We start from the raw sequence: 22,834 nt of genomic DNA, 5'->3' as shown, positions 1-22,834 counted from the left end.
ATTCGCAACCGATTATCGAGTGTTTTTGCAAGGGTTTCCGCTCCCTATATCCATATTCTGTCATAGTGCGATGAACTCTCATGGGACGACTTCCAGCCAGTAGCACCCGGCCATTGGCGACAGAACAGACGGGGCGGCATGCTCTTGGAGCTTTGGGTACGGCGTTGGTGAGAGCTTCGCGCGGGCGTTTAGTGCGACTTCTGTGCATGATCTGTAAACACTGGTCGTAAGGTGACATTCGTCGCTGTCCTCCGTTGCCTTGAGACTCTGGATCTTATAGTAAAACTAATGGACACCGCTGAAAGGCTACTGCCCACAAAGTACACCTCGAGCGCGGGCCGTTTCTGTGCAAAGCAGTTGATGCTTCCCGATGCTTTCGAACCTGATGGCATCCCAGCCATGGACACCAACGGCGCGGGCTGACGGCGCACAAGCGACGAAAATCGCCTAGCTACGGAAAGCATGGGAGCAAGGGATGAGAAATTTGGATGGCCATGCCTCCTTAATATGTCTGCCCATCGATCCTTTCAAACTACCGCCTCCAGGTTAGATGCTGGGAAAATGACAATAAACGCAGCATGTACATAGTTCGGCAGAGTTACACTCCTGCGCCATGACCCGTCGTCTCGTTCCCACGGTGAACTCTGCTGAAGAACAGATCCTATGACCCAAGTTTGTAAGGCTTGAGCCTGCATGATGTAGCAGCAACATGCCAACATGGCCTGCCCGGTCTAAGGAGAATGACGGGCACTCTGTTGTCTAGCGATCAATTGACGCAGGACCGAAGACCGAGGAGGCGGGTGATGTGCCGGGCGGCTTCGCGTGCCCGTGCAATGCAGCTGGCCGTGCAGTAGTGCAACTCCTTACCGTCGGACCAGTAGCCAGTCGACAGGCGTTGATGGGGCAAGAAAGGCAAGCCGGGGGGTGGTCGAGTCGAGTTCGCTGTTGAAGTTGGGTGGAGCAAGGGAATGTAGACATCGGCTGCGAAGGCTTTGGTATTTGGGTAGATAGTAATGTCTGAATGTGCAGAAAGGGCATGCATAGCGTAACCATAGTATGCAGACTATGCTGCGACTTGTCACATCATACCAGATTTGTCTCTTCCTCCGTTTGTCGTCTCCGCTGCTTGTCTCGTCTTGCCAGCGTTCCACACAAGCTTCGTTCCATCTCGACCGCTCCTTCATTCCTGCACATCATGGGGGCAGATAGTCTTCTCATATCCGTGTTGCACGGCGGTGGCCGGGTATGGAGGCGCCGTCGATACGGCGCAGCTTTGTGTCCGAGCCATGGGTTCCACAGATGGACACAATCGAGGCAAGTCTGTGTAGAGGCAAGCACTGGCAGTTGCCATGATATCAGCAGTATGTCCCGACCTGACTACCGAACCAAAGGGGCCAAGGCGCCGTGAAAAGAGATGCTGAGTCCGTTCCAAGCTCTCGGCACCTGCAACCAGAGAGCACCCCTGGCGATGCTCGCGTCCCTGGTGAGCAACAGTGCGTGGCTGACCGCAGAAACGTTTGTGTTTCAGAACTTTGGTCTCCGGGCAGTCCTGGAAGCAGAAATGCAACGGAAGCGTTCTTTCATGCCTTGGCGGAGGCCATCTTGCTATCGACCATTCGAGGTAGAGCAGACAGGCAGTGAGCTTTCCATGTCATCAGAGACGACCCAGGGACGCGCTCGTCGCAATTAAAGCGAGGTTGCCCAAGCGGCCCAACGCGTGCCGCGAGCTTAATCCGAGTCGCCGCTTGCGAATACGAACATGGTCAAAGTGAGGGAGAGTGTTTAGGTCTCTCTCTCTTTCTCTTTCGGTGTTGTTGGGCGCAGGTACAGGTTGGCACAAGAGACGCTGGGTCCGAGGGGGGCCATCGTTGATCAATGGTTTGGTCTTCATTATTGGAATCGCTGAGCTGGGGACCGGCCGTGGTCACGAAGCACACTCTTTGGCTCCGGGCCCTGGATGTGGCTCTCTCGGGATTGCCAACAGCAGACATAGTTTCTCAATAGCTCCAGCGACGCCAACGTCAAACAGACGTGCGCTGCCAAATGGACACTAGAAAGACAGTAGGCGGTTCCTGATCTGTGCGCATGGGACTGACGGACGGACAGGCGAGCCGTTGGCCTTGTTACCTAGTCGAGGTCAGCCAGGTGGACCCGAGCAGCTAGTTAGGCTGCAAGCAGCCAGAGCTTCTTGGATGCGTCCGCCGCTTGAGGCAATCGCGGGACGAGGCATGGTGGATTAAGCAAGGAGGCGTGTTGAAGAATGCAGCCATCTCCATTCATAGAGCCGCATTGGAGGTCGCCTGCCATACGGTTCTGGTGAGCCAAGGAGGACGGCAGGGCCTGGCAATTGCAATCAAAACACAATTGAGCGGCAATGCCGGTTGCAAAGGCCCGAGAGGAGAGACGGCTTGCTGGAATCCATCCATACCATACATAGTAGCGTTGGACATGAGGTGAGGTGGCAGTGGTGTCGACGAAGCCTGACGGCACTCTCATTTGAAAGACAGCAGCCAACAGCCCATTCGGCACAGCCCAGGGCCGCTAAGCCTGGGTGCACCCCCACAGCTCCATCTGCCCAACCAACCTAGGTAGGCAAGGTTCCTACCCGGTGCCCGTCCAAATTTGCACCACTTGGTGCTTTCCCTCCCTGTCTCCCGCCCCCTAGCCCCCCCCCCCCCCCCCCCTGCCCTGTTCTCCTGGTGTCCGCCAGGTCCCCGTCCAGGATCAGATCCACACCGGGCATGCCTCACTGCCAGTGACAGTTCTCCCCCTCCTCCAACAGCATCGCACCGACCCCACTTCCACACCCACACACTCACATACCTACCTACTCCGTACCTACTCACACTCACACACTCACACACTCCTTCCTGGCTCAGGGACGCAAGCGCTTCCCTTTGTATCTGTACCTTACAGATCACTTTCTTGGCCTCTGATTTCAGGTACAGACACGGACAGCGTCAGTTGCACCGGCTCCCTCCTCTCTCCCTCGGCACCGGTACCTAAGCAGTCTTGGGTATCCTTACTCTCCTTTTCCGTCCATTGCCTCCCCCTTCTCGGCTGTTTTCCCTTATTGCTAAAACAGTTGAATACCTCCCTCACATTGGGCCGTATGCAACCACCTGTTATTGTTCGTGCGCAGAGATACAAGAGAGAACAATCTGGAACAAGTCTGGCCGGCGACGGGGCCTTTGGTCCTACAAGTCCAACAGCCCAATTGCACATAGTCGCATCAGCCTCCTTCGCGCCTCGTCTCGAGCATCCCCTTGCCTTCCTTGCCTTCACCTTCACCTTCACTCGCACTCCGAATTTCTCTCTCGCCATTTATCTCACCTTCCTAACCGGTAATCATCCAACTCACTGCTCTCTCTCCCGCCTTACTACGTACTCCCCCCCCCCCCCCCCCCGTTCGTCAATTCTTTACACCCTCAGGTCACCATCCCATCTTTCACTCGCACTTTCACACACACACACACACTTTAACACACACGTACACACCCACAGCCCACACACCTCAGGACAGGTTGGGCGGCCTTCTGTGCCTCTGCCGGTTGTCGCAGATTTCCCTAATCTGCCCTCGTCATCTGGCTTTACCACCCCCCTCCCTCCCCCTCCTCTTTCCTCTCCTCTCTATATCCCCGACAGATGCGTAATCCGTCTGTCCCAGTGCGCGCATCGAAACAGCTGGGCTCTCCTGCGGCAGACGACGAATCAGGATAGGGACCGTTTCTGGGACTCCTTGCTCATCCCATCCCAACCTATCCCAACCTGATCCTGATCCTGCAACTGCCCTGTGTCTGCGTTGTTTGCGCTGCTTCCTCTGCTGCACAAGCTGCTACATCCGGCCTCCCGCATAGCCAGCCAGTCAGCCGGCCAGCCGCCAGACGGGCATCATCTCTGCCGTACAGTACCGCCTGTACCTCACCTACCTCACCCTGTCGAATTCATACGGTACGGATCCCCAAGCCGGGTTGTCCTGGCCTTGTTCAAAGAGCTCCCGCCGCCTCCGCCTCTGCATCTCCCCATCGCAGCCTACCCAACGCCTTGTCCGTGTCGCCGCCTTCTGGCACTCTCTGGCTCTTCCCGGGTATTCATCCTTGACCGGGCCCCCAAAATACTCCTTTTTACTCGGCTGCCCAGAGGAGGCACATTAATTTCCTTGCCATGGGCCGCAAGCCTGCACCACAGCCGCTGACGCTGTCGGAATCCTATCCTGCCGCCGACCAGCCTGAAGACGCTGTCTCGCTCTCTGCTGAAACTCTCGCCTCTACTGTTCCTCCAAGCGCCGGCTCCGTATCGCAATCTTCTCCCAGATCCCCGCGCTCGCCCTTTAGGTTCACTCCGAAAAGGCCCAGCGTTAGTGGCAAGCAGTCTCTTCAGCTGACCGACGAATATCGAGGCTTTGAAGAGGACGACGACTTTGAACAGTATCAACCCATCTCCTCTGCTCTCCACCGCGCCTCCGAAGACACGCCCCCTCGCCAGCATCACCAACAGAACCCCATCAGCCCCCGTACGCACCGCCCCGACGACGCCCCCCGCAAAGCCTCCCTCTCCGCCAAAGCCGGCGGGTTCTTCTTCAATTTCTCCAAACCCTCCAAGTCGTCCCATTCCCTCACTTCTCCTTCGCAGTCGCCTTCACACCCTCAGAGCCAGAGTCAGAGCCAGCCACAGCAACAGGCTCCGGTCCCGAACACTGACTCAAGAGGCCAAAGTATGTCGAGGGGCCCCGACAATGCTCCCATGGCCAGCGACCAGCCCACCCAACCTTCAGGTACGAGGATAACTTTCCTTCTTGAGACCGCAGTGTCCACCGCCTGTGCAGCTGGGGCCCACTACCTGATCCATCCCCCGTTTCGCCTATCGTGAGACCATTTCTTCAGCTGCTGACCTGTATGCCATTTCACCAGCAGAACCATCCTACGCTGAGCACGCCGTCCAAAAGCCCGCACCCACCCTGCCGTCCAGGTCCGACGTGTCGTTAGCCTCCGCCGCCGACTACGACCCTTCTTCCACCCAGCCCTCCTCTTCGAAGAAAGGCAAGTCGAAGCCATTCGGTATCTTGGGCCGTAACAAGTCGCTTCGCGACAAGGACGGCTCAAGCTCTAGGGAAAAGCAACCCAGTCCCGTTCCCGCGGCGATTAACGAACCCGAGCCGTCGCATTCCTTGCGAGGCCGCAATCAATCTCTCTTTATGCCATCCACCGGACCCGACAGATCTCTCAAAGAGATGGTTAACTCTACCGGGCGGAACCGCTCGGAAGACCGCGCGTCGCCTCGAGACATGGGCAACAAGGAAAACCAAAAGGAAAAGGATCATCACCACCCGCGGTCGAACTCTTCGTCGCAGAACGGTGGCTTTTTTGGTGGGCTGAAGAGCGGAAGAGACATCATCAGCAACCGGTTATTTGGCAAGAGCGCTCGCAGCGGGAGCACAACGGAAAGAGAGCCGGTCATCGACGACGAGCATTATGTGCTAAAGACAATCAACTTACCTCTTGTTGAACAGACGCGTCGCACTCGTATTTCGAAACGCTTGGAGGATTCGAGAGACAAGACCGAGTTTTGGATGCCAGCATTTCCATGGCGCGCGATTGACTACTTGAATTACAAGGGATGCGATGTTGAGGGGCTTTACCGTGTGCCGGGCAGCGGACCCCAGATCAAGAAATGGCAGAGAAGGTTCGACGAAGGTTGGTACAGAGTTATTCAAGCACTCGCAGCACTTTACTAACGGCCTGATAGAATACGACGTCAACCTATTTGAGCAGCCCGACCTTTACGACATCAACATTATTGGCTCCATGCTAAAGGCCTGGCTACGAGAATTGCCCGACGAGTTGTTTCCCAAGGCTGCCCAGGAACGCGTCGCGAGAGAATGCGCCGGCTACGAAACCGTGCCTCCGCTCCTGGTCGAGGAGCTGTCGAACCTGTCGCCTTTCAACTATTATCTTCTCTTTGCCATCACCTGTCACCTCAGCCTGCTCCTGGCGCACTCTGACAAGAACAAGATGGACTTCAGGAATCTGTGCATTTGCTTCCAGCCATGCATGAAAATTGACGCATTCTGTTTCAGGTTCTTGGTTTGCGACTGGCGCGACTGCTGGAAGGGGTGTAAGAACGAGGCAAAGTTCATCGAGCAGGAGTATCAGCTGTTCGATCAACCACCACCGAAAGGTCTTTCGGAACCACGTAAGCCCTCCCGCGAGACAACAGAGGAACCGGTGCCGGAAGCGCCAGCTACTACTACCACTACTACTACGGTAGAGGAGCGGGCGGGGTCGTCTTCCGAAAGCAGTAAACAGTCAAGTGCCAGTACTGAACAACAAACCAAGGACCGACGGCAAAAAAAAAAGCCCCTCCAAGTTTCTGAGTCGAACGGTAGCGTCGCATCCAACTCGACAATGTCCACGACACTCACCATCGACAGCGGTCGGGACGTGCCCAGAGGCTCAAACGACTTGCGACCCTTGTCACCCATCAAACCCCTTTCACCACTCGGTTTCTAGACCCTAGCTTCGACTACTCTCCACAGTTTCTTTCTTCCCTCAAATACCCCAGGCGGAACTCGTGTGTATATGGAACGCTTCAGCATCACCAACATCATCACTGACGACATCACGCCGTTGACGACTCTCGTTCTCTCCCGAGCGTTTCCCGGACTCAGTGCTGTGAAAAAATACGGACTGGACTACCACAGGTCCCTCTCACAGGCAGGCCTTGGAGTCACAGACTGGGTTCCGCTTCGTTTGTAACAGCATTATGCTATTTGGTATACCCCCAGGGCATCGAATCATATCACAAAAGCCGTCGATTTTACTGTTTTCAGGAAACTGTCTTGGTCGACTTTACACCAATAAGCAGATTCCTGGCGACCTGAACTACTAGGAAGCGATTATCGCTCATGGTGGCTTCTAGGTTTGGGTACCTAATTTTTCTTTCTCCTTTGTGAAGTGCTGCGAATCTAGCGATGTTTGGTCTTTAAGTAGCATGGCACGGTAGGACGAGCCAGGAGCATTCACGAATTGCTGGTAAAGGCGGGGGAGGGACGGGTCACAGGTTACGAACAACATGACTGCAGGGGTTGATGGGATCTCTGTACAATACAGGAGGATTTTTGTATGTAGCACGAAGGGATGAGCGCGTGGCAACGACCACGTCAGGCTTTCCCCTTACGAAAATGGACAGAGACAAAGTTCACAGCAAAGAAACTGTTACGCGTTCGAACGTTGGGTTGTTATCGCAGCCAGAAACTTTGGCCCGCGAGGCGATTTCATACTTTTTGAGAACCCGACGCCCAAGCCATAGAGACTGGAAATGACTAACCACCGTATAAACGCCGTTACCATATGCCGAACCTGAAGCATTACAAAACCTTCCTCCCGAGCTTTTCTTTACCGCTTCCCCGACTCGCGCTGGTTCTTCCTCATTTTCCTCTCGTTGCGCTTGATCCTCTCCTTTCTTTCCCTGCGCTTGTCGCCCTGGATAGTGGTTCCCTCCTTGCGGTTCATCTCTTCCTTGGGGTCGACCTCGACAAGCCAGTCGTCCTCGCCCTTCTTGTTCATGCCCTTGTAACCCCACTTGGCGCGCCACTCCTTGGTGTCCTCGTCGAAGACGAGGTTGCGGCGCTGCTCGCGGGTCTTGGGCTTGATGCCGCGCTTGGCGGCGAAGCGCTCCCACTTGGTGGGCTCCTTGGGCTTCGGCACAGGCTTCTCGCGCGGGAGCGCCGTAGAGGGGGGAGGCAGCGACAGCAGGACGCCCTCGGTCGTGCTCTGGAGCGGGCAGGTCGTGAGAAGCTGGTTAATGAGGGCCTGAGCACCGTCACGGGCCGTGGCGGCAAGGGACTCCTCAATCGCAGACTTGTCGAGCTCGACGGGGTTGGGGTCGTTGGCCATAAGCAGGCCGAGGTCGAAGGTGTACGGCGTCGGCTTGTTGACTGCGACGGGCAGCTTGGGGCGCGAGATGGGGAGCGCCATTGTGAAAGTCGGGTCGCCGGCTCGAGTCTTTTTGCGGTGTCGTCTGGAATTGGTGGTCTCTCGGAAAGGTTGGGTGCGACTGTGTGGTGGTGTTTGGTCCTGCGGCAGAAGGTTGGGACTCTCTAGACCTAGGTGGGATATCCAGAACTTTTTCTTTGCTTGGAAATTTTGGCTCCGGACTTCTCTGATAGCGATAAGAAATCGGATCAACTGCCACCGCGACGCCGACAGTCACCGTAGCCAATCAGCGCTCCAATTGGCTCGAGCGTGCTGCCATGGGGGTGTGGCTTTAACGTCCCGAGAATTTACTGGCATCGAACTTTTTGGGGGGTGAGCTCTCGGGACAGAACATCGCACGACGACGACCCAGCTACCCAAGGGCGACTCGACGAGCTGCCTCGGACGGAATACAACGCCCCTCAATTTCGAATGGCCTCATAATAACACGCTACCCTCGAAATCGATCAACAACCGTCAATCGGGGCTCGCCCTTCTCCCCTGCCGTAACCTCACACGATGGCTTCCGCCGCCAACTGTGCGCGGTGCCTCACCAGGCCCACGACGGCCGCAGCAGCAGCGCCCAGAATTCTTTCGCAGCGCATTGTGCCCATCATCACCTCGTACACCCCGTCCGCCGGCGCCGCTCCCTTCTCGACCTCGTCGGCCGACTCGGCCGCCGTCCGCCGTGTGACGTATATCGGAAAGCACATCCGTCGTGGCAAGATTAACCAGAACGCGCGTAAGAAGCGGGACAATGTCAGGGTCAAGAAGCCGGCCCCCGGCGAGCGAAAGGCTTTCCGCAAGCGCATCACTCTGAGCAACAACAACGCCTTGGCTGTCGAGGGTCTCCAAGACGTTGGCAAGGAGACGTTGGCCGTGGCCGAAAACAGGGGTTCCGTGGTTGGTCTGCCAGACCAGCTTGTCGACCAGCTCCGGACGCTTGAGGCGTTCAAGACGACGCAGAACTGGGGCCTGTTCCGGAGACCGCACATGCTCGTCCGGGAGGAGACGGTGAAGCTCGCGAAGAGGCTGGACGGCGCCGTCAAGGAGAGGCAGACGCTGAGAATGGTGTTGACGGGTGACAAGATTGTGGGAAAGAGCATGCTGCTGCTGCAGGGCATGGCTCACTCGCTGCTGAACAACTGGGTTGTCATTAACATCCCCGAAGGTGAGCTTTACCCCAATCCTCGTGTCCAGTTGGACTCTCCAAAGCCCTTGTACTTACACTTCACAGCCCAGGACCTCACCAACTCCAACACGGACTACAGCCCTGTGCCCAACACCAAGCCCCTCCAATTTTACCAGCCGACCTACTGCTTTAACCTCCTCCAGCAGATCGTCAAGACCAACGGCCCCGTACTGAAGCAGTACAAGATCTCCAAGGAGTACCCTGAGCTCCTCCATGTCCCCAAGGACGGCACCCTGCTCGACATCGCTACGGCCGCGAAGGAGCCCGAGTTCGCTTGGCCCGCCTTCCAGGCCCTCTGGCACGAGCTCACCACGGCACCTGGTGGCCCACCCGTCTTCCTCGGCCTCGACGGCCTCTCCCACATCATGAAGATCTCGGCCTACCGCGATCCGTCCTTCAATCTCGTTCACTCGCACGACCTCACCCTCGTCCGCCTCTTTGTTGACGCCCTCTCTGGCAAGACCCCGCTCACCAACGGCGGCGCCATCGTCGCCGCCACGAGCCGCAGCAACTCGCCCCGCTCCCCGTCCATGGAGCTCGCCCTTGCCCAGTCCGCCGCCGCCGCCGCAGACATGCACGTTCCCACCCCGGACCCCTACGCCAAGGGCTACGACGACCGCGTATATGAGGCCGTCCGCGGCGTTGAGACCTTCCACGTCAGCGGCATCAGCCGCGAGGAGGCCCGCTCCGTCATGGAGTACTGGGCTGCCAGTGGCCTCATGCGTGCGCGCATCGACGAGGCCACCGTCGCGGAGAAGTGGACCGTTGCCGGTGGTGGTGTTCTCGGCGAGCTGGAGCGGGCAAGCTTGCTCAACTCGCGTGTATTGCAGTACTAAGGGAGAAAGATCTGAAGAGTCGGTCAAAACAAAAAAGAGAGGGGACGTGTATACATGTACTAGTGTACCAAGATGCCGCTGTAGAAGGGGGAGGGACTTTTTGTATTATACAACCATATTTCAAGTCATGGGAATTCTAAACTATTGCCATAACCGGTTCGCGTCTCACGGAAAGATGGCCGCCAGGGCGCAGAGTTTTCTAACTGGTGGTTGGGTTTCATTATTTTCTTTCATACGACCGGACCCATTTCGTCCTCGACTTCTCTGCGTCCCGTCTCTCTTCTGTTCTTATTTCCACTGTTTAACCAAACGCCTGAATGCCCAATGCTTCGTTTTTGCAGAAGCAAACTACGCGAGAAAACAAGATTTTCGCAAGGACACTACGTAGCCTCCCCAGCATGACCGCCTGCAACCGTTGCAATTGACTACTCGTCCCTCTCTGCGCCGTTGGAGGTGATGAAGACCAACCTCGTGCCGTTTCCAGCAGTTTGCCAGACCTGTTGGGACATCGGTTAGCCTTTTTATTTGTGAATGTCAACTGAGGGGTGCAGAAACTTACATCAAGCTCGTTGTACTCCTCCAGGGCGGAAAGCCACTGGTCCTCGGTGAAGCCCTTGGCAATGACACGCTCCTTGACCTTGCGCAGACTGAGCTCGACGCCGAGCTCGTCGTCGTCCTCGGCATCATCGGCGCGGCACGCGCCGCTGTCGGCAAGGGTCTTGACAAGATTGTAGATTCTGCTGCTGGCATTGAGGCGCTGGCGGCCGTTGGCGCTCTGCTCGGCGGCAAGACTCTCCTTGGAGGCCTCGATGAGGCGGAGGGCCTCGTCAACGTCGTCGTGGGTGACCTCGTTGCTGAATCGTAGGCGAGCGAGGGCCTGGGCGAGACGGACGACGCCGAGGAGGGTACGCGGCGTGGTGTGGGTGAACTGCTCGCCCTTCTTCTCGGCGCGCTTCTGCTGGCCACGCATGCGGACGTACGTCTTGGAGATGTACTCGGAGACAGCAGCAGGGACGACGGGGCGGTAGGTGCGAGCCTGGGCGACGTAGGAGCGGACCTCATGCGGGGAGAAGACGACCGAGTCGGTGCCGATGTCTGGGTGACGCTGGTGCATGTGTACGTAGGCGACGTGCTTGGCGAGCTGGGCGTCGGACTCGCGGGATGGGGTATCGAGGAGCAGGAACAAGATATCGAAACGGGAGAGGAGGGCGGCGGGGAGGTTGATGTTCTCGACGGGGGAGATGCGGGGATTGTAGCGGCCGTAGATGGGGTTAGCGGCGGCAAGGATGGAGGTGCGGGCGTTGAGGGTCGTGGAGATGCCGGCCTTGGAGATGGAGATGGTCTGTTGCTCCATGACCTCGTGGATGGCAGTACGGTCGTTGTCGTCCATCTTGTCGAACTCGTCGATACAGCAGATGCCGTTGTCAGCGAGGACGAGGGCGCCACCTTCAAGGACCATCTCGTCGGTAACAGGATCGCGCATAACGGCGGCGGTGAGACCGACACCACTGGAACCGCGACCGGAAGTGTAGACGCCGCGAGGAGCGACCTTGGAGATGTACTTGAGGAGTTGAGACTTGGCCACACCGGGGTCACCCATGAGGCAGATGTTGATGTCACCACGAATCTTCATGCCGTCCTTGACCTCCTTTGTCACACCGCCAATAAGCAGAAGGAGCAGGGCCTTCTTGACATCAAGGTGGCCGAAAATTTCAGGGCAATGGACTTGGCGAGCAGTTCGTACACCTGGCCGGACTGTCTGTATTGGTCAATACGACGCACCAGGGCGGGATCAACGATCATCTCAGAGTAAGCCTTCTTGTGCTGGACAATGTAGTGTGCCTCCAGGTAGGTGTCGGTCAAAAGGCCGGCCTTCATCGCCTTGAAGCCTGTGTAAGGTGTGGGGAGGAAAATGCCGGAAACGTCGACAACGTCGCCAGGGTTGACCTTGCGGACGGAGGTGCCGTAGCACAAGATGGTCAGTGTGCGGGGGATCTGACCGATGGGAACCTGCTCGGCGAGTTCCTGGACCTTGACCTCCTGGAAGGGCAGAAACTTGGAAGCTCTCGAAGAGGGGTGAAGTTGACCCTTGGCCTGGTTCTTCTTGCAGTCTTCGGAGGGGCACATGGTTAGGGGGCCATATGACTTGTCGTTGACCGGCTGGAAGATTTCGCAACCGCATCGGTCGCAGGTGTATGCGCTGACTTGGACGATGGGCTTGACGTCTGAGACACGCGTGGCGATGGCGCGGATGGTGATCAGGTGGCCGAGGTGCTCGCCCTTGACCTCTCTCACAGCAAGAGCCTTGATAGGATGAGTGGGCGTCTCGGATCGCGGCTTGAAGGCAAGGGTATATCTGCGAGTGAGCTCCGCAGGGAACTTATCCTCGGCTGCCGTCGGGTCGGGAAGCTGACCGTCGACCGGCTCCGTAGCGGCTCTTTGCAGAGCCTCGTTCCGTCTAGTTCTTCGTTCCATGAGAACGTCCAAAACATCATCCTTGAAGCTACACAAAGGTTAGAGAAGAGCTGAAGAAAGGGGCTATGTGCCAATCATACTTGGTATCAACGCTGGGCTTAGGCATGAGTTTGTCCACTGCTCTTGACATGATTTCGACGTAGTGCTTGGTGTTTATCTCAATGGACTGGACCAGTTGCAGCTCGTCGCCAAGTGATGCTTCAAACTGTAGAAGAGCGTTAGCCTAGGTTGGCAGATAGGGAGGCAGCAGAGCAACTCACACTCGCTAAGTCGTCCAAATCAATCATAACCTCGTCGATCTTGCGGTCTGCCAGCTGTTGCATCATGACCTTGTATTTGGGCCCCGGCGCACTCTTGGCCTGGCGACGGGTCTCGCGAGTCTCGTCATCCTCCATTAGCTCGTCATCGCTGAAGTCATCTTCGTCTATCGTAATGTTTCCAAGCGCATGCGAAATCGTTTGCTCAGGTGACGCCTTGAAGTCTTGGAGGAAGGATTCCAATGCAGCTATTGTACGTTAGCCGTTGATCGCGATGACGGTGTGCAGGAGAGTTGGCAGGAGTTGGACGCACTCTGCTGCGCTTCATACGCTACTGGCGCCTTGAACTGACGAAGCGCCATCTTGACAGAATCTAAGCAGTCTCAGCGGTGAAGCTTTCTTCAGTCCACAGTGACAAATTCAAGTATTGGACGACAATGCAGCTGTATATCGGGTATAATTCGTGTTTGCGACGGCGGCGGGGAGTCGTCTTGGGTATCCGTTCGATTGTGCAGCTATCGGATTGAAGATTATTTGGCGCCGGGTGGGGGGTTGGGAAGAATCGAATGCGAGAACAATGCGACCAGGGGTTGAGAAATTGGCCGGGCGACACGAGCGACGCGAAAGCGTCGCGCTCAAGGGACGCGTTACTCGGCCACAGGAGTTAATTGATTTTCAGCCACAACAGCTCTGAACCGCCAATCCCATGCTCAACGGTACGTACTCCTGCAGCTACCCCGTGTTCGGATCCAATGGGGGTGGAGGTCGCTTCCCATGCCGGGAATGCCTCGGCGTCGGCACATGCCAGGGTCACTTTCGGCTGAACTCCCATCTCCAGCTCCAATAGCTCAAGCTCCGGTTCCTCTCCGCAGCGACATCAGCCGCCATTTTCTATTGCTCTCTACATAGAGCCCACCACTCTCTTGTTTCAACTCTTTCTATGGACTGCCGATAGGTCAATTGCAGTCATGGCTTCTAGGCGCAATGCACAGTCGACTCCGGCTGAGATCTCGCTCGCTCATCTCAAGAACTGCCTTGTCAACCTCCCCGCATCCTTGGTCTCACTACTCGTCAACGTCAATACTGTAAGTCGTTGGTCTTTCGCTCATCGGATACGCGGTTCTGACACATCGTCCTCTAGCCAGCGCAAAATGTTGTCGTCGAACTCAGCTACCGCCCTTCCTCGAGCGCCTCCGGATCCGGCGCATCCCAACAACGGTCCATATTCGTCGGGTGGACAGGCATGCCAAGCAAGCGCAAAGTTGCCTCCATAGTTGGACGCGAAGGCATCAATGGCGGGAGGGGAGGCACTTCTTCACGCGATCAAGAAGTCGCACAAGTCGAGATTGACGCAACCCTGGCCAACACATTGGGCCTTACGGACGGACAGAAGGTTACGGCCTCAATACACGTTGACCCGCCTGTCGCACATACGATCAACATTGAACCGCTTACCCCGGAAGACTGGGAGATGATCGAACTGCATGCAACCTTCCTTGAGCTCAATCTCTTGTCTCAAGTACGAGCATTGCCGAATCCCGCTTTCACCTCGAGCTCGGGATCGCTGGTTGCCCCTCACGCCTTGACATTGCACCTTTCGCCGACATCGACAGCAAACGTTAAGGTCATCTCCCTCGACCCTGCACCGGCCGCTGATGTTCCCTTCGTCAAGATCTCCCCCGACGCCGAGGTCATTGTTGCGCCCAAGGTCCGGGCTAAGACGTCGCATTCCTTGGGGGAGAACCGTAGTGTGGCAAGCACTTCCAAGTCCAAACGCAGCGGCGCTAGTACGGTCCGTCGGCGAAGCGCGCGGGAAGAGCGCAAACCTGCTCTGTGTCTGCGTGGAGTCGCCCACTCGGCTTGCAGAGAGTGGTTCGACGAGGACCTGACTACTCATGATTTTAGCGTCTGGGTAGACCGCGATATCCTGTACACTAAGGACTTCAGGGGTGTCAACTACGTATCGGTGAATATCTTGCGGCCTACACAACCATCAAGCTCCACGCAGAAGCCCCAGCAAGATGCCGAACAATCAGCGAGCACGTCCAAGGTAGCTACAAAGGTCGTCGCTCACTTACGGGCTTGGGACGACCCTCCTGATAGCAAGACGATCGCACTCTCGCCAGCACTGTGTTCAACACTTGGCTTCACGGCATCTGTTGGTGGGATCGTAAAAATTGAGCCAGCGCCGCAGCAATGGCCGTTAGATGCGGTGCAAAGGTTGATCATTCAGCCGTTTGCCATCTCGAAAAAGTCGTCAGAGGGTTTGAAGTTTGGCGGTGAATCCAAGGCTGGGAAGGAGGAGGCGTCTAAGCAATTCAAACACCTATATGGCACTCGCAAAGACTCTTCCTCTATTCTCAGTGGACCCCTAACAGATGGCTCGGTAATTGGGCTCTTTGAAGGGTTGGAGGCTCCTCAGGGTTGGGAGGGAGGTGTCATCAAATTCGACCCGCCAGCCATCAACAGCGACCCCCTGAGGTCGTCGACCAGATGGGTATTGGGACTGAGCGAAAAGATACCCATCGATGTCCGAGATCCGGTTCCACGGCCATCATGGATGAATGACGACAGCATCGCTGAGCTTCAACCTTCCTACGAGGGTCAACTTGTTGGCATCGACAAGTTATTGCAAGACCTGCGAAGCCATCTTTCGCACCTTTCCTCCACTCTCCTCACTGGCGCGCTCGGGTCCGGCAAGACTGCTGTTGCGCGATCTTTAGCTCATGAGCTAGGGAAGGACCTCCTCTTTCACACTACTTATTTCCCATGCCGAAAATTCGTAAACGACGAGACCAGAATTGCAACTATAAAGGATACCCTGAATCAAGTATTTATGTCAGCAAGTTGGGGCGCCAGATTGGGGGGCAAGGCGCTTGTAGTTTTGGACGATCTTGATAAATTGTGTCCTGTGGAAACGGAATTGCAAGTTGGCAATGACAACGGAAGAAGTCGCCAAATCAGTGAAATCATCGGCTCTATCGTCCGCCAGTACTGCAATGTAGAGACAGGTGTTGTTTTGCTGGCGACCGCAGAAGGCAAAGATTCTCTGAATAATGTCATTATTGGAGGTCATGTAGTCCGCGAGATCGTGGATTTGAAGGCACCAAACAAGGAGGCAAGACGCAAGGTTATGGAGAGCATTGTCAGACAAGATGCTGTTGCTCCTGAAGACTTGCCCCGCGCAACTCAGAGTGGCAGTCGTCCTACAACAGCCGACGGAAGCGCTACAGGAGAGGACAGCGCATGGATGGACGCCGGCAGTCAAGGCAGCCGAGAGAACCGGAATTCTACCACCGGCGGATTTATCCTCGACCCAGACTTGGATTTTCTCGACATTGCTGGTCTTACGGATGGCTACATGCCGGGCGACATCAGCCTCTTGGTGGCGAGGGCGCGCAATGAAGCTATCATCAGGTCGGTGAATGATCCTTCCGCCGAAAGTGAAGGAGGCGCGGTGCACTTTAGTCGCGTAGACTTCGACAACGCCCTCAAGGGCTTCACCCCCGCATCACTTAGGAACGTTTCCCTACAACACTCGACCACCACGTTTAGCTCTATCGGCGGCCTACAAGAAACTCGCAAAGTACTGTTGGAGACTCTGCAGTACCCAACTAAGTACGCACCCATCTTCGAGCAATGTCCGCTCCGACTACGTTCTGGCTTGTTGCTGTACGGCTATCCCGGTTGTGGCAAAACGTTGCTGGCAAGTGCAGTTGCTGGAGAATGCGGCCTCAACTTCATCAGTGTCAAGGGACCTGAGATTCTCAACAAGTACATTGGTGCTTCGGAAAAGAGTGTTCGCGATCTGTTCGAACGTGCCTCGGCTGCGAAACCTTGCGTTCTGTTCTTCGACGAGTTTGACTCTATCGCTCCCAAGCGTGGACATGACTCTACGGGTGTCACGGACAGAGTCGTGAACCAGCTGCTCACGCAGATGGACGGTGCGGAAGGCCTTTCGGGAGTTTACGTGCTCGCGGCGACGTCTCGCCCAGACTTGATCGACCCTGCTTTGCTTCGTCCTGGACGTTTGGACAAGTCTCTCCTTTGCGACATGCCCATGCTGGAAGATCGTGTCGACATTCTAAAGTCGCTCTCCAGCAAGGTCAAGCTCGGCGAGGAGCTGACTGAGTCTGACGACGCTTGGACTGACATTGCTCAGAAGACAGAGGGGTTTTCTGGCGCGGACCTCCAAGCCCTCGTGTCCAATTCGCAACTGGAGGCAATCCATGATGTCTTGGGCGATGCTAACCATCTCCCCACGACAAACGGCAAAGTCAACGGAAAAGCTTCTCCATCTCAAGGCTCCGTTCCCAGTTTTGTGCAGTTCCGGTACGGCCAAGACGCTGCGCCTGCCAGCAAGCCCATCAGCCGACAGGCGGAGCTGGTTGAGAATGCAGCAATCCTCGCCAAATTAGAGAACATTAGGCTTGCTCGAAAGAGGGTGAAGCATTCCCAGCGGCCCGACGGAGAGGCTAAGCTGGACAACGATAAAGAAGTGGTGGTGAAGCTAGAGCATTTGATGAAGGCTCTCGAAAACACGAGGTCTAGTATTAGCACGCAGGAGCGGGCGAGACTGCAGCGAATCTACCGTGAGTTTGTTGTAGGTCGAAGTGGTGAGATGAAGGATGGCCAAGGAAGCATGGAGATTGGGGGGCGAAGCAGCCTCATGTGAGATACCATCTACATGCCACTGTATGAATGAAAAAAATGCATCGTCTCGATTGAGACGGGAGTAGGAAATGAATCTATTCATGCCATATGTCCGTGTGGCATCTGTCTCCGATGTGACTGAAGTGCTGATGCCCATCCTCTTCTCACCAAACCTCTCATCAGCTCATTACGCTTTGCCCTTCAGAATCTTCTTGTGGAAATCCTTCCAGTTCGCCTCGCATTGTCCTTTCACGACGCTCGCCAAAAACCGCGAACACTTGATCTCGACAACCTCCTCTAGCTCCAGCCCGCCACCACTGGCATCCTTGATGCGCCAGCGTGTTTCCAGTACGACGTTAAGCGGACAGCTCGTGCGGACGAAGCTGCCGTCCTTGGTGAAAGTAAAGTCATAGTCGCTGACGGCGTCGCTGTCCCAAATGCCCTTAGGTAGGAGGGTCGGAACGCTGTCGGTGACGGTGTAGCACTGTGTCGCGGCGACTGGCTCGATGTCCTTGGGCACCGTGGGCGGAATCTCGGGTGTACGCTTGGTGTAGTCTTTCATGTTGGGATCACAATTGATATGGTGCTCGGCATCATGGAGGAGGGCGATGGCGTCCTCGCGCGACATGCCTGTCGGCAGCGGGGTGGCGTGGGTCAGGGTTGTTGTGGTGTTCAACATCCTGACGAAGTATGAGATGGTGTTGTGTAAAAAACCAACAAGTCGAGGCGCAGCTGTCGCAGTCTACAATGTATCGTCTTGGATGAATCTGGCGAATGCTGAAAGACTCAAAGAACGCGATGTTGATGCTTTATCCAGAAGCCGTTGATGATTGAAAAGGACCCGCAGTCTGTTGATTAAGTACAGATCCGAACAAAGAAACTCAAAATGAAGACACAGGCAACTCGGCTTGTCCTTATACTTCCAGGTATGGAGTGCTGCTCTCTAGGAGTTGCATGTGACACACTTGACGTGTCAAAAGGGGAGTCCTTGTCGGTTTCTTCCCACAGACCCGAATACGCGGTGGATGTTATCAACTTCTGTGCCGGTCCCCTTCTTGTCGAATTCTCTAGACCTTGGAGACAAAACTTCCCCGCGTTCCGAAGGGACTGTGATGAGAGGAGGAACAAAGAGAAAGAAGAGGGAAAATCCACCCTACGCGAACCATGTTTTGATCCAGGAACCCCGTGGTGACCTAGCGCCTCGCGTCGGAAAACTCTAATCCAACTTCACGCAAATTATGCATTCAAGGCATTAAGTGACGGCAATCAACACGACAGGGGGCGACATAGCTGATGCAGCGGCGAAAAGTTGCGTCGCTCTCGTCGTTGGTTGCATCAGCGGTGCCGCGTGATCTGATCGGTGAGCCGTTGTCCCTGAGTGCCGGACCCAAATACGGATGCGGATACGGAGAGTCGGCGGGTTGTGTTTCCTTAAAGGACCTGCCGTGCGAAACAACACCGATGCCGCATGGCGCTTCGGGTTCGGTGGATCAGTGTGGCTTGGCGGCACTGTCAAGGTGAGGGACTACGATCTGTGAAACACAGCAAGTAAATTCCGTCGACGACAGCGAAGTTTGATGACGCACGTCTTGTGGCTTGTGGGCTTACATCAGGTCCTTGCCACTCTGCGAGAATCATAATGGGGGCCTGATGGACTCTCAGGCGAACTGCGTCGTCCAAAGTCATCTTGACATTGTCCAAATTGAGATACACTTTACCTATGCAGCATGTTGTAATAGAGTCTTCAAGGTATCCTCCGGGGGGGGTTGTGCAATACAGCTGCTATTAGTTATAGAAGAGAGTTTCAAAAGGGCACTCCCCGTCCAACAGCATTCTCAGTAAATCATGGTCTCGTAAAGATGATTCGCCCTCGTCCTGAATCATGTTCTTTCACTGACAGCGCCAAAAGCATGCTGCGCTCGAGTCTTCACCAAAGCCTTTCATGGCAGATCCAGGTGCTCAGGAAACCCCATTTCAGACCAGGGAACTTCCAGGCTTTAAGAAGAATCAGTCTAAAAAAAAACGACATTTCATCAGTCTATGGGAAACACAGCTCAGTACAGACGACGAATCACTTCATAGGAGGAAGAAATCTCTCAACTTAGCGGGAGGCTTGAACTATGCCATGAGCAAACGGCGAAACAATAAATAGCCATCGTGTCTCAACGCCAGTTAATCAGCTGAGTAGAGAGCATCATCATTGTAGAGCTAATCTCCTCCTTACGCGCGGAGGTGTGATACTAAACGGAACAAGTACAATACTAATGAACAAAAGCAGGCCTGACCCATGTGGTCAAGCCCTCAAGGTGAAGTGGCGAGATTCCTGAAAGACAACCCAGCTCGAATCCATCCCTCACCATGACCAGTTTCTTGAAAACACGAAATGAAGTCCTCATCAACAAACCCAAGGCTATACTCGTCTCGCATCCTAGCTGATTTCTGAAGACGGGGAAGTGTGGTCTCCATTGGAAAACATGTAGGACAATGTTATCCCCTGACGATGCGCACGATTCCGATTACCACTCAACACAAAACAAACTGGCTGACGCAGCCTACGGACTAGAAACGACGAAGCTGATCCATGTCAACCTTGACCATCTTCTCGGTGATGAACAGCGCAACTGCACCGCCGCTTTCCAAATCCAGAGCGGCAACGTCCCTCGCCTTGCCCTTGGATCCAGAGTTCTCGCCGTTATCGCTCTGGCAATAGCCTGCAGCAGCATTCTGGGCATTTCGTTGGAGGTTGGTTTCGGGGTTCACGTGGTCGGCGACGCCGGAGATCACGTAAGAGTGATTTCCCATCAGGCGGTGTTCATGATTCCACGCCTGATCATGAGGGACGATCACCTTCTGGTGAACTACTTGGGTCTCCACCACGTCGTGGAACTTCTGAGCCAGAATCCAAGTCTCAAGGTCGTAGAGCATGTAGTGATGAGCCTGCTGCCGGATCATCGCGTACATGGCGTAGTCAAAGCCATTGTTCGAGTCCCAGAAGAGCGGGTAAAGATCGGTTCGCAAGTATCGAAGGACGTGGGCGAATAGATCACCATCGTTGTCAATGTGAAAGACGCCGTCGTGGTACCAATTGCGGAAGTCAACAGAGAAGAGGTGTCTGAACCAGGGGCTCTTCGCGAGTACCTCGAACGTGGATACGAAGCGACGACCGCCAACTTCAAGTTTAACCTGTGCTCTATAGCGAGGAGTCAGGGCAAAGCTAGTCGGGGTGTTCCTTTGCTCTGGAAAGCCTCTGCCAACGAAAGTCTGATTGGTAGGGGTTGGCAACGTGTTTGTGCCTCCAGAGATTCTTGTGAACGCAGTTTGGGGCGCCGGGGTGCCGGTGTCGAAGCTCATATCCGTGTAGGAGCCGGTGTTCATGTGGAGGTTGGTACCCATGTTGAAGTTAGTGTCCGAACTGGCGGTAGGGGTCTTGGAGTGCCGACTGCCGTCCGTGGAGGTAGTGCTCTTAGCGCAATCTGAAGTTTGGGGGCTAACAGGCGGATTGTTGGAGAGGATCTCGGGATATTGGCGAGACCAGAGAGGGTTGGTGTAGTAGTCAGGCTCTTTCTTGGGCTGGAAGAGCGTAGGCTTGCCATCCTTAAGCCATATCTTGGGCTCAGATCCTTTGTCCCAGAGGACAGGAGACAGAATAGACTCGAGAGCCGCCTTCGTGCCACCAACGCCCAGCTTAATGGTACTGTCGGAATCGTCTGAGTCTTTATCGTTGTCTTCATCCTTGAAGGTCTTGCTAGAAGAAGCAACAGCAAAGCGGACCTTCTTGTCAGCCAAAGTCTTATCGGAGTTCGGAGCCTTGAGAACGCCATGCAAGGGAGCGAAGTCAGTGTAGGAGGTTGAAGAGAGGAGGCGATTTCCTTCAACAGGCATCTCCTCAGCGTGGGAGATACTCCGAGTAGGGTCAGATTCAATATAAGAGGTGGAAGACAGAAGGCCTTCATCAACCAGAATGGGTTTGTTTCGTGAAGCTGCGGGAACGCTGTACGAGATCGACGGCAGCAGATGAGGATCCTCGGCGGTGACCTTGCTGTAGTGAGAGGCTCTAACGTGAGTACTGTCGGAGGAACTGATGGCAGTGTAAGAGGTCGACTGGGGGGGTTGGATCTCTTCGTCATTCTTACGATCGACCTTATACTGCTGATCAAATTGACCCGTCTGTGTACCGCCGTTCGCATCAGCATGCTTCTTGCTGTGGATACTGTCGTGGTTTTTGTTTGACCAGTGACTGTAAGTCGAAGCCGGGAGAAGAACGGCATCTGCAGTCTCTCTATCAACTATCTTGAAGGAGCTCGAGGATTTCTTGTGACGACGAATAGGCAGCTTCATGGCCCGACTCGGGGTCAAGAGATTTGAAGTGGTTTGCGGGTTGACATCGTCAACAGCGGAATGATTGTCGGAATTCTGGCTCGCTGCCGTTTCATCCTCTGACACTTCGGCGGTAGCTATGGACTGGGAGATATCAGCGAAGTCGGTGGCGGCAGTCGTATTGGCAGCGGAAGTATAGGCGTGGTGAGCGGCGACGTTTGGAGATTTCGAATCTTGAGCCATTTCGTTGTTGTGGTCGCTCTTTTGAGTGAAAACAGGCTGCTGAAGCTTATAGTCTTGCTCAACTGGATTATCCAAGCCGTCTTTGATTGACTCTACCTCCTTTGCGGCAGTCGAGTCCTGAACAGTATCGTCAGACGCCTCTGGTTCACGACCAAATAGGGCAGAGAGACGACCTCTGCGACTCTTCTCGCCAATCAGAGAGTCAGGGGAAGTATTCTCTTGGACACCGGATTTCTTGTTCGACATTGAAGTTGCGAACGCGGACTCGAGCGTGTTGGGATAGGAGTTGCCGAACTTGACTGAGAGGGAGCAAGTCTGTCCTGTATCAGAATGATGTACAATGTAAGGAGAACAATGGGAAAGAAGAAAAATATGACGTCCTACTTACTTCGAAGATTTCCTTCGAGTAACGTGGGTCCGTTATTATCGATTGGCGGGCTGTTGTTGTAGCAGAGTGAGGACGGGGTTCGTCAACGGACGAAACCTCGCATCGCCACGGCGATACCAAGACGTTCGCATTCACCACCATTTTGGATAAAATGGCGGCTCCCAGTGAGGCGGCTGAGTATGCACTTCTGAAACAAAGGGATCTCGGAAAATAAAGTCTCGAACAGGTATGATGGCGCTCACACAGATACTAATGAGCTATTTGTGCCTGAACAATGCATCAGTATTTGTGAGTGAGAAGAAGTTGTGAAGTCTAGTTCCAAATGTGTCAAGTTCCTACCTCGGTAAAAACAAGTATCTTTTCAGCGTTAGAGATAAAGATACTAAGCACTTTGTCGAGACAGTGATGTTTCGCTACGATTGATTGGAATACCACTCGCACCGAGGTGAGGTGAGTGTTATGATTGCGTGGATAAGAGGTTGATGAATGGGATGGGGTGG

The 22,834-nt window shown here is 55.0% G+C and overlaps 6 protein-coding genes across 6 annotated transcripts; 2 read left to right on the top strand and 4 right to left on the bottom strand.

Annotated features, from left to right (window-relative positions):
- Nucleotides 1-7,394: 7,394 nt before the first annotated feature.
- Nucleotides 7,395-7,976, bottom strand: ColSpa_08266 (regulator of Ty1 transposition protein 10; the record flags this gene model as incomplete). The annotated part of the gene is made up of 1 exon (XM_049274478.1): nt 7,395-7,976. The coding sequence occupies one exon, from the start codon at nt 7,974-7,976 to the stop codon at nt 7,395-7,397; it is 582 nt and encodes a 193-aa protein (XP_049130435.1).
- Nucleotides 7,977-8,492: 516 nt separating this feature from the next.
- ColSpa_08265 (37S ribosomal protein S23, mitochondrial) lies at nt 8,493-10,001 on the top strand (the record flags this gene model as incomplete). The annotated part of the gene is made up of 2 exons (XM_049274477.1): nt 8,493-9,144; nt 9,211-10,001. 2 exons carry the CDS (start codon nt 8,493-8,495, stop codon nt 9,999-10,001), a joined length of 1,443 nt encoding a protein of 480 aa, XP_049130434.1.
- A 425-nt stretch (nt 10,002-10,426) lies between these two features.
- ColSpa_08264 (DNA replication licensing factor MCM7) lies at nt 10,427-13,095 on the bottom strand (the record flags this gene model as incomplete). The annotated part of the gene is made up of 6 exons (XM_049274476.1): nt 10,427-10,498; nt 10,561-11,760; nt 11,784-12,504; nt 12,557-12,681; nt 12,737-12,981; nt 13,047-13,095. The coding sequence occupies 6 exons, from the start codon at nt 13,093-13,095 to the stop codon at nt 10,427-10,429; spliced, it is 2,412 nt and encodes an 803-aa protein (XP_049130433.1).
- A 606-nt stretch (nt 13,096-13,701) lies between these two features.
- Nucleotides 13,702-17,408, top strand: ColSpa_08263 (peroxisome biosynthesis protein PAS1; the record flags this gene model as incomplete). Its single annotated transcript, XM_049274475.1, has 2 exons — nt 13,702-13,818; nt 13,875-17,408. 2 exons carry the CDS (start codon nt 13,702-13,704, stop codon nt 17,406-17,408), a joined length of 3,651 nt encoding a protein of 1,216 aa, XP_049130432.1.
- Nucleotides 17,409-17,573: 165 nt separating this feature from the next.
- Nucleotides 17,574-18,065, bottom strand: ColSpa_08262 (uncharacterized protein; the record flags this gene model as incomplete). Its single annotated transcript, XM_049274474.1, has 1 exon — nt 17,574-18,065. One exon carries the CDS (start codon nt 18,063-18,065, stop codon nt 17,574-17,576), a length of 492 nt encoding a protein of 163 aa, XP_049130431.1.
- A 1,880-nt stretch (nt 18,066-19,945) lies between these two features.
- On the bottom strand, nt 19,946-22,475 carry ColSpa_08261 (uncharacterized protein; the record flags this gene model as incomplete). The annotated part of the gene is made up of 2 exons (XM_049274473.1): nt 19,946-22,261; nt 22,335-22,475. The coding sequence occupies 2 exons, from the start codon at nt 22,473-22,475 to the stop codon at nt 19,946-19,948; spliced, it is 2,457 nt and encodes an 818-aa protein (XP_049130430.1).
- Between the last annotated feature and the right edge of the window lie 359 nt (nt 22,476-22,834).

Source organism: Colletotrichum spaethianum (genome assembly GCF_022836535.1).
Source record: "Colletotrichum spaethianum MAFF 239500 DNA, contig22, whole genome shotgun sequence".
In the NCBI taxonomy this organism is placed as follows: domain Eukaryota; kingdom Fungi; phylum Ascomycota; class Sordariomycetes; order Glomerellales; family Glomerellaceae; genus Colletotrichum; species Colletotrichum spaethianum.
This window is presented reverse-complemented; position numbering and strand designations above follow the sequence as displayed.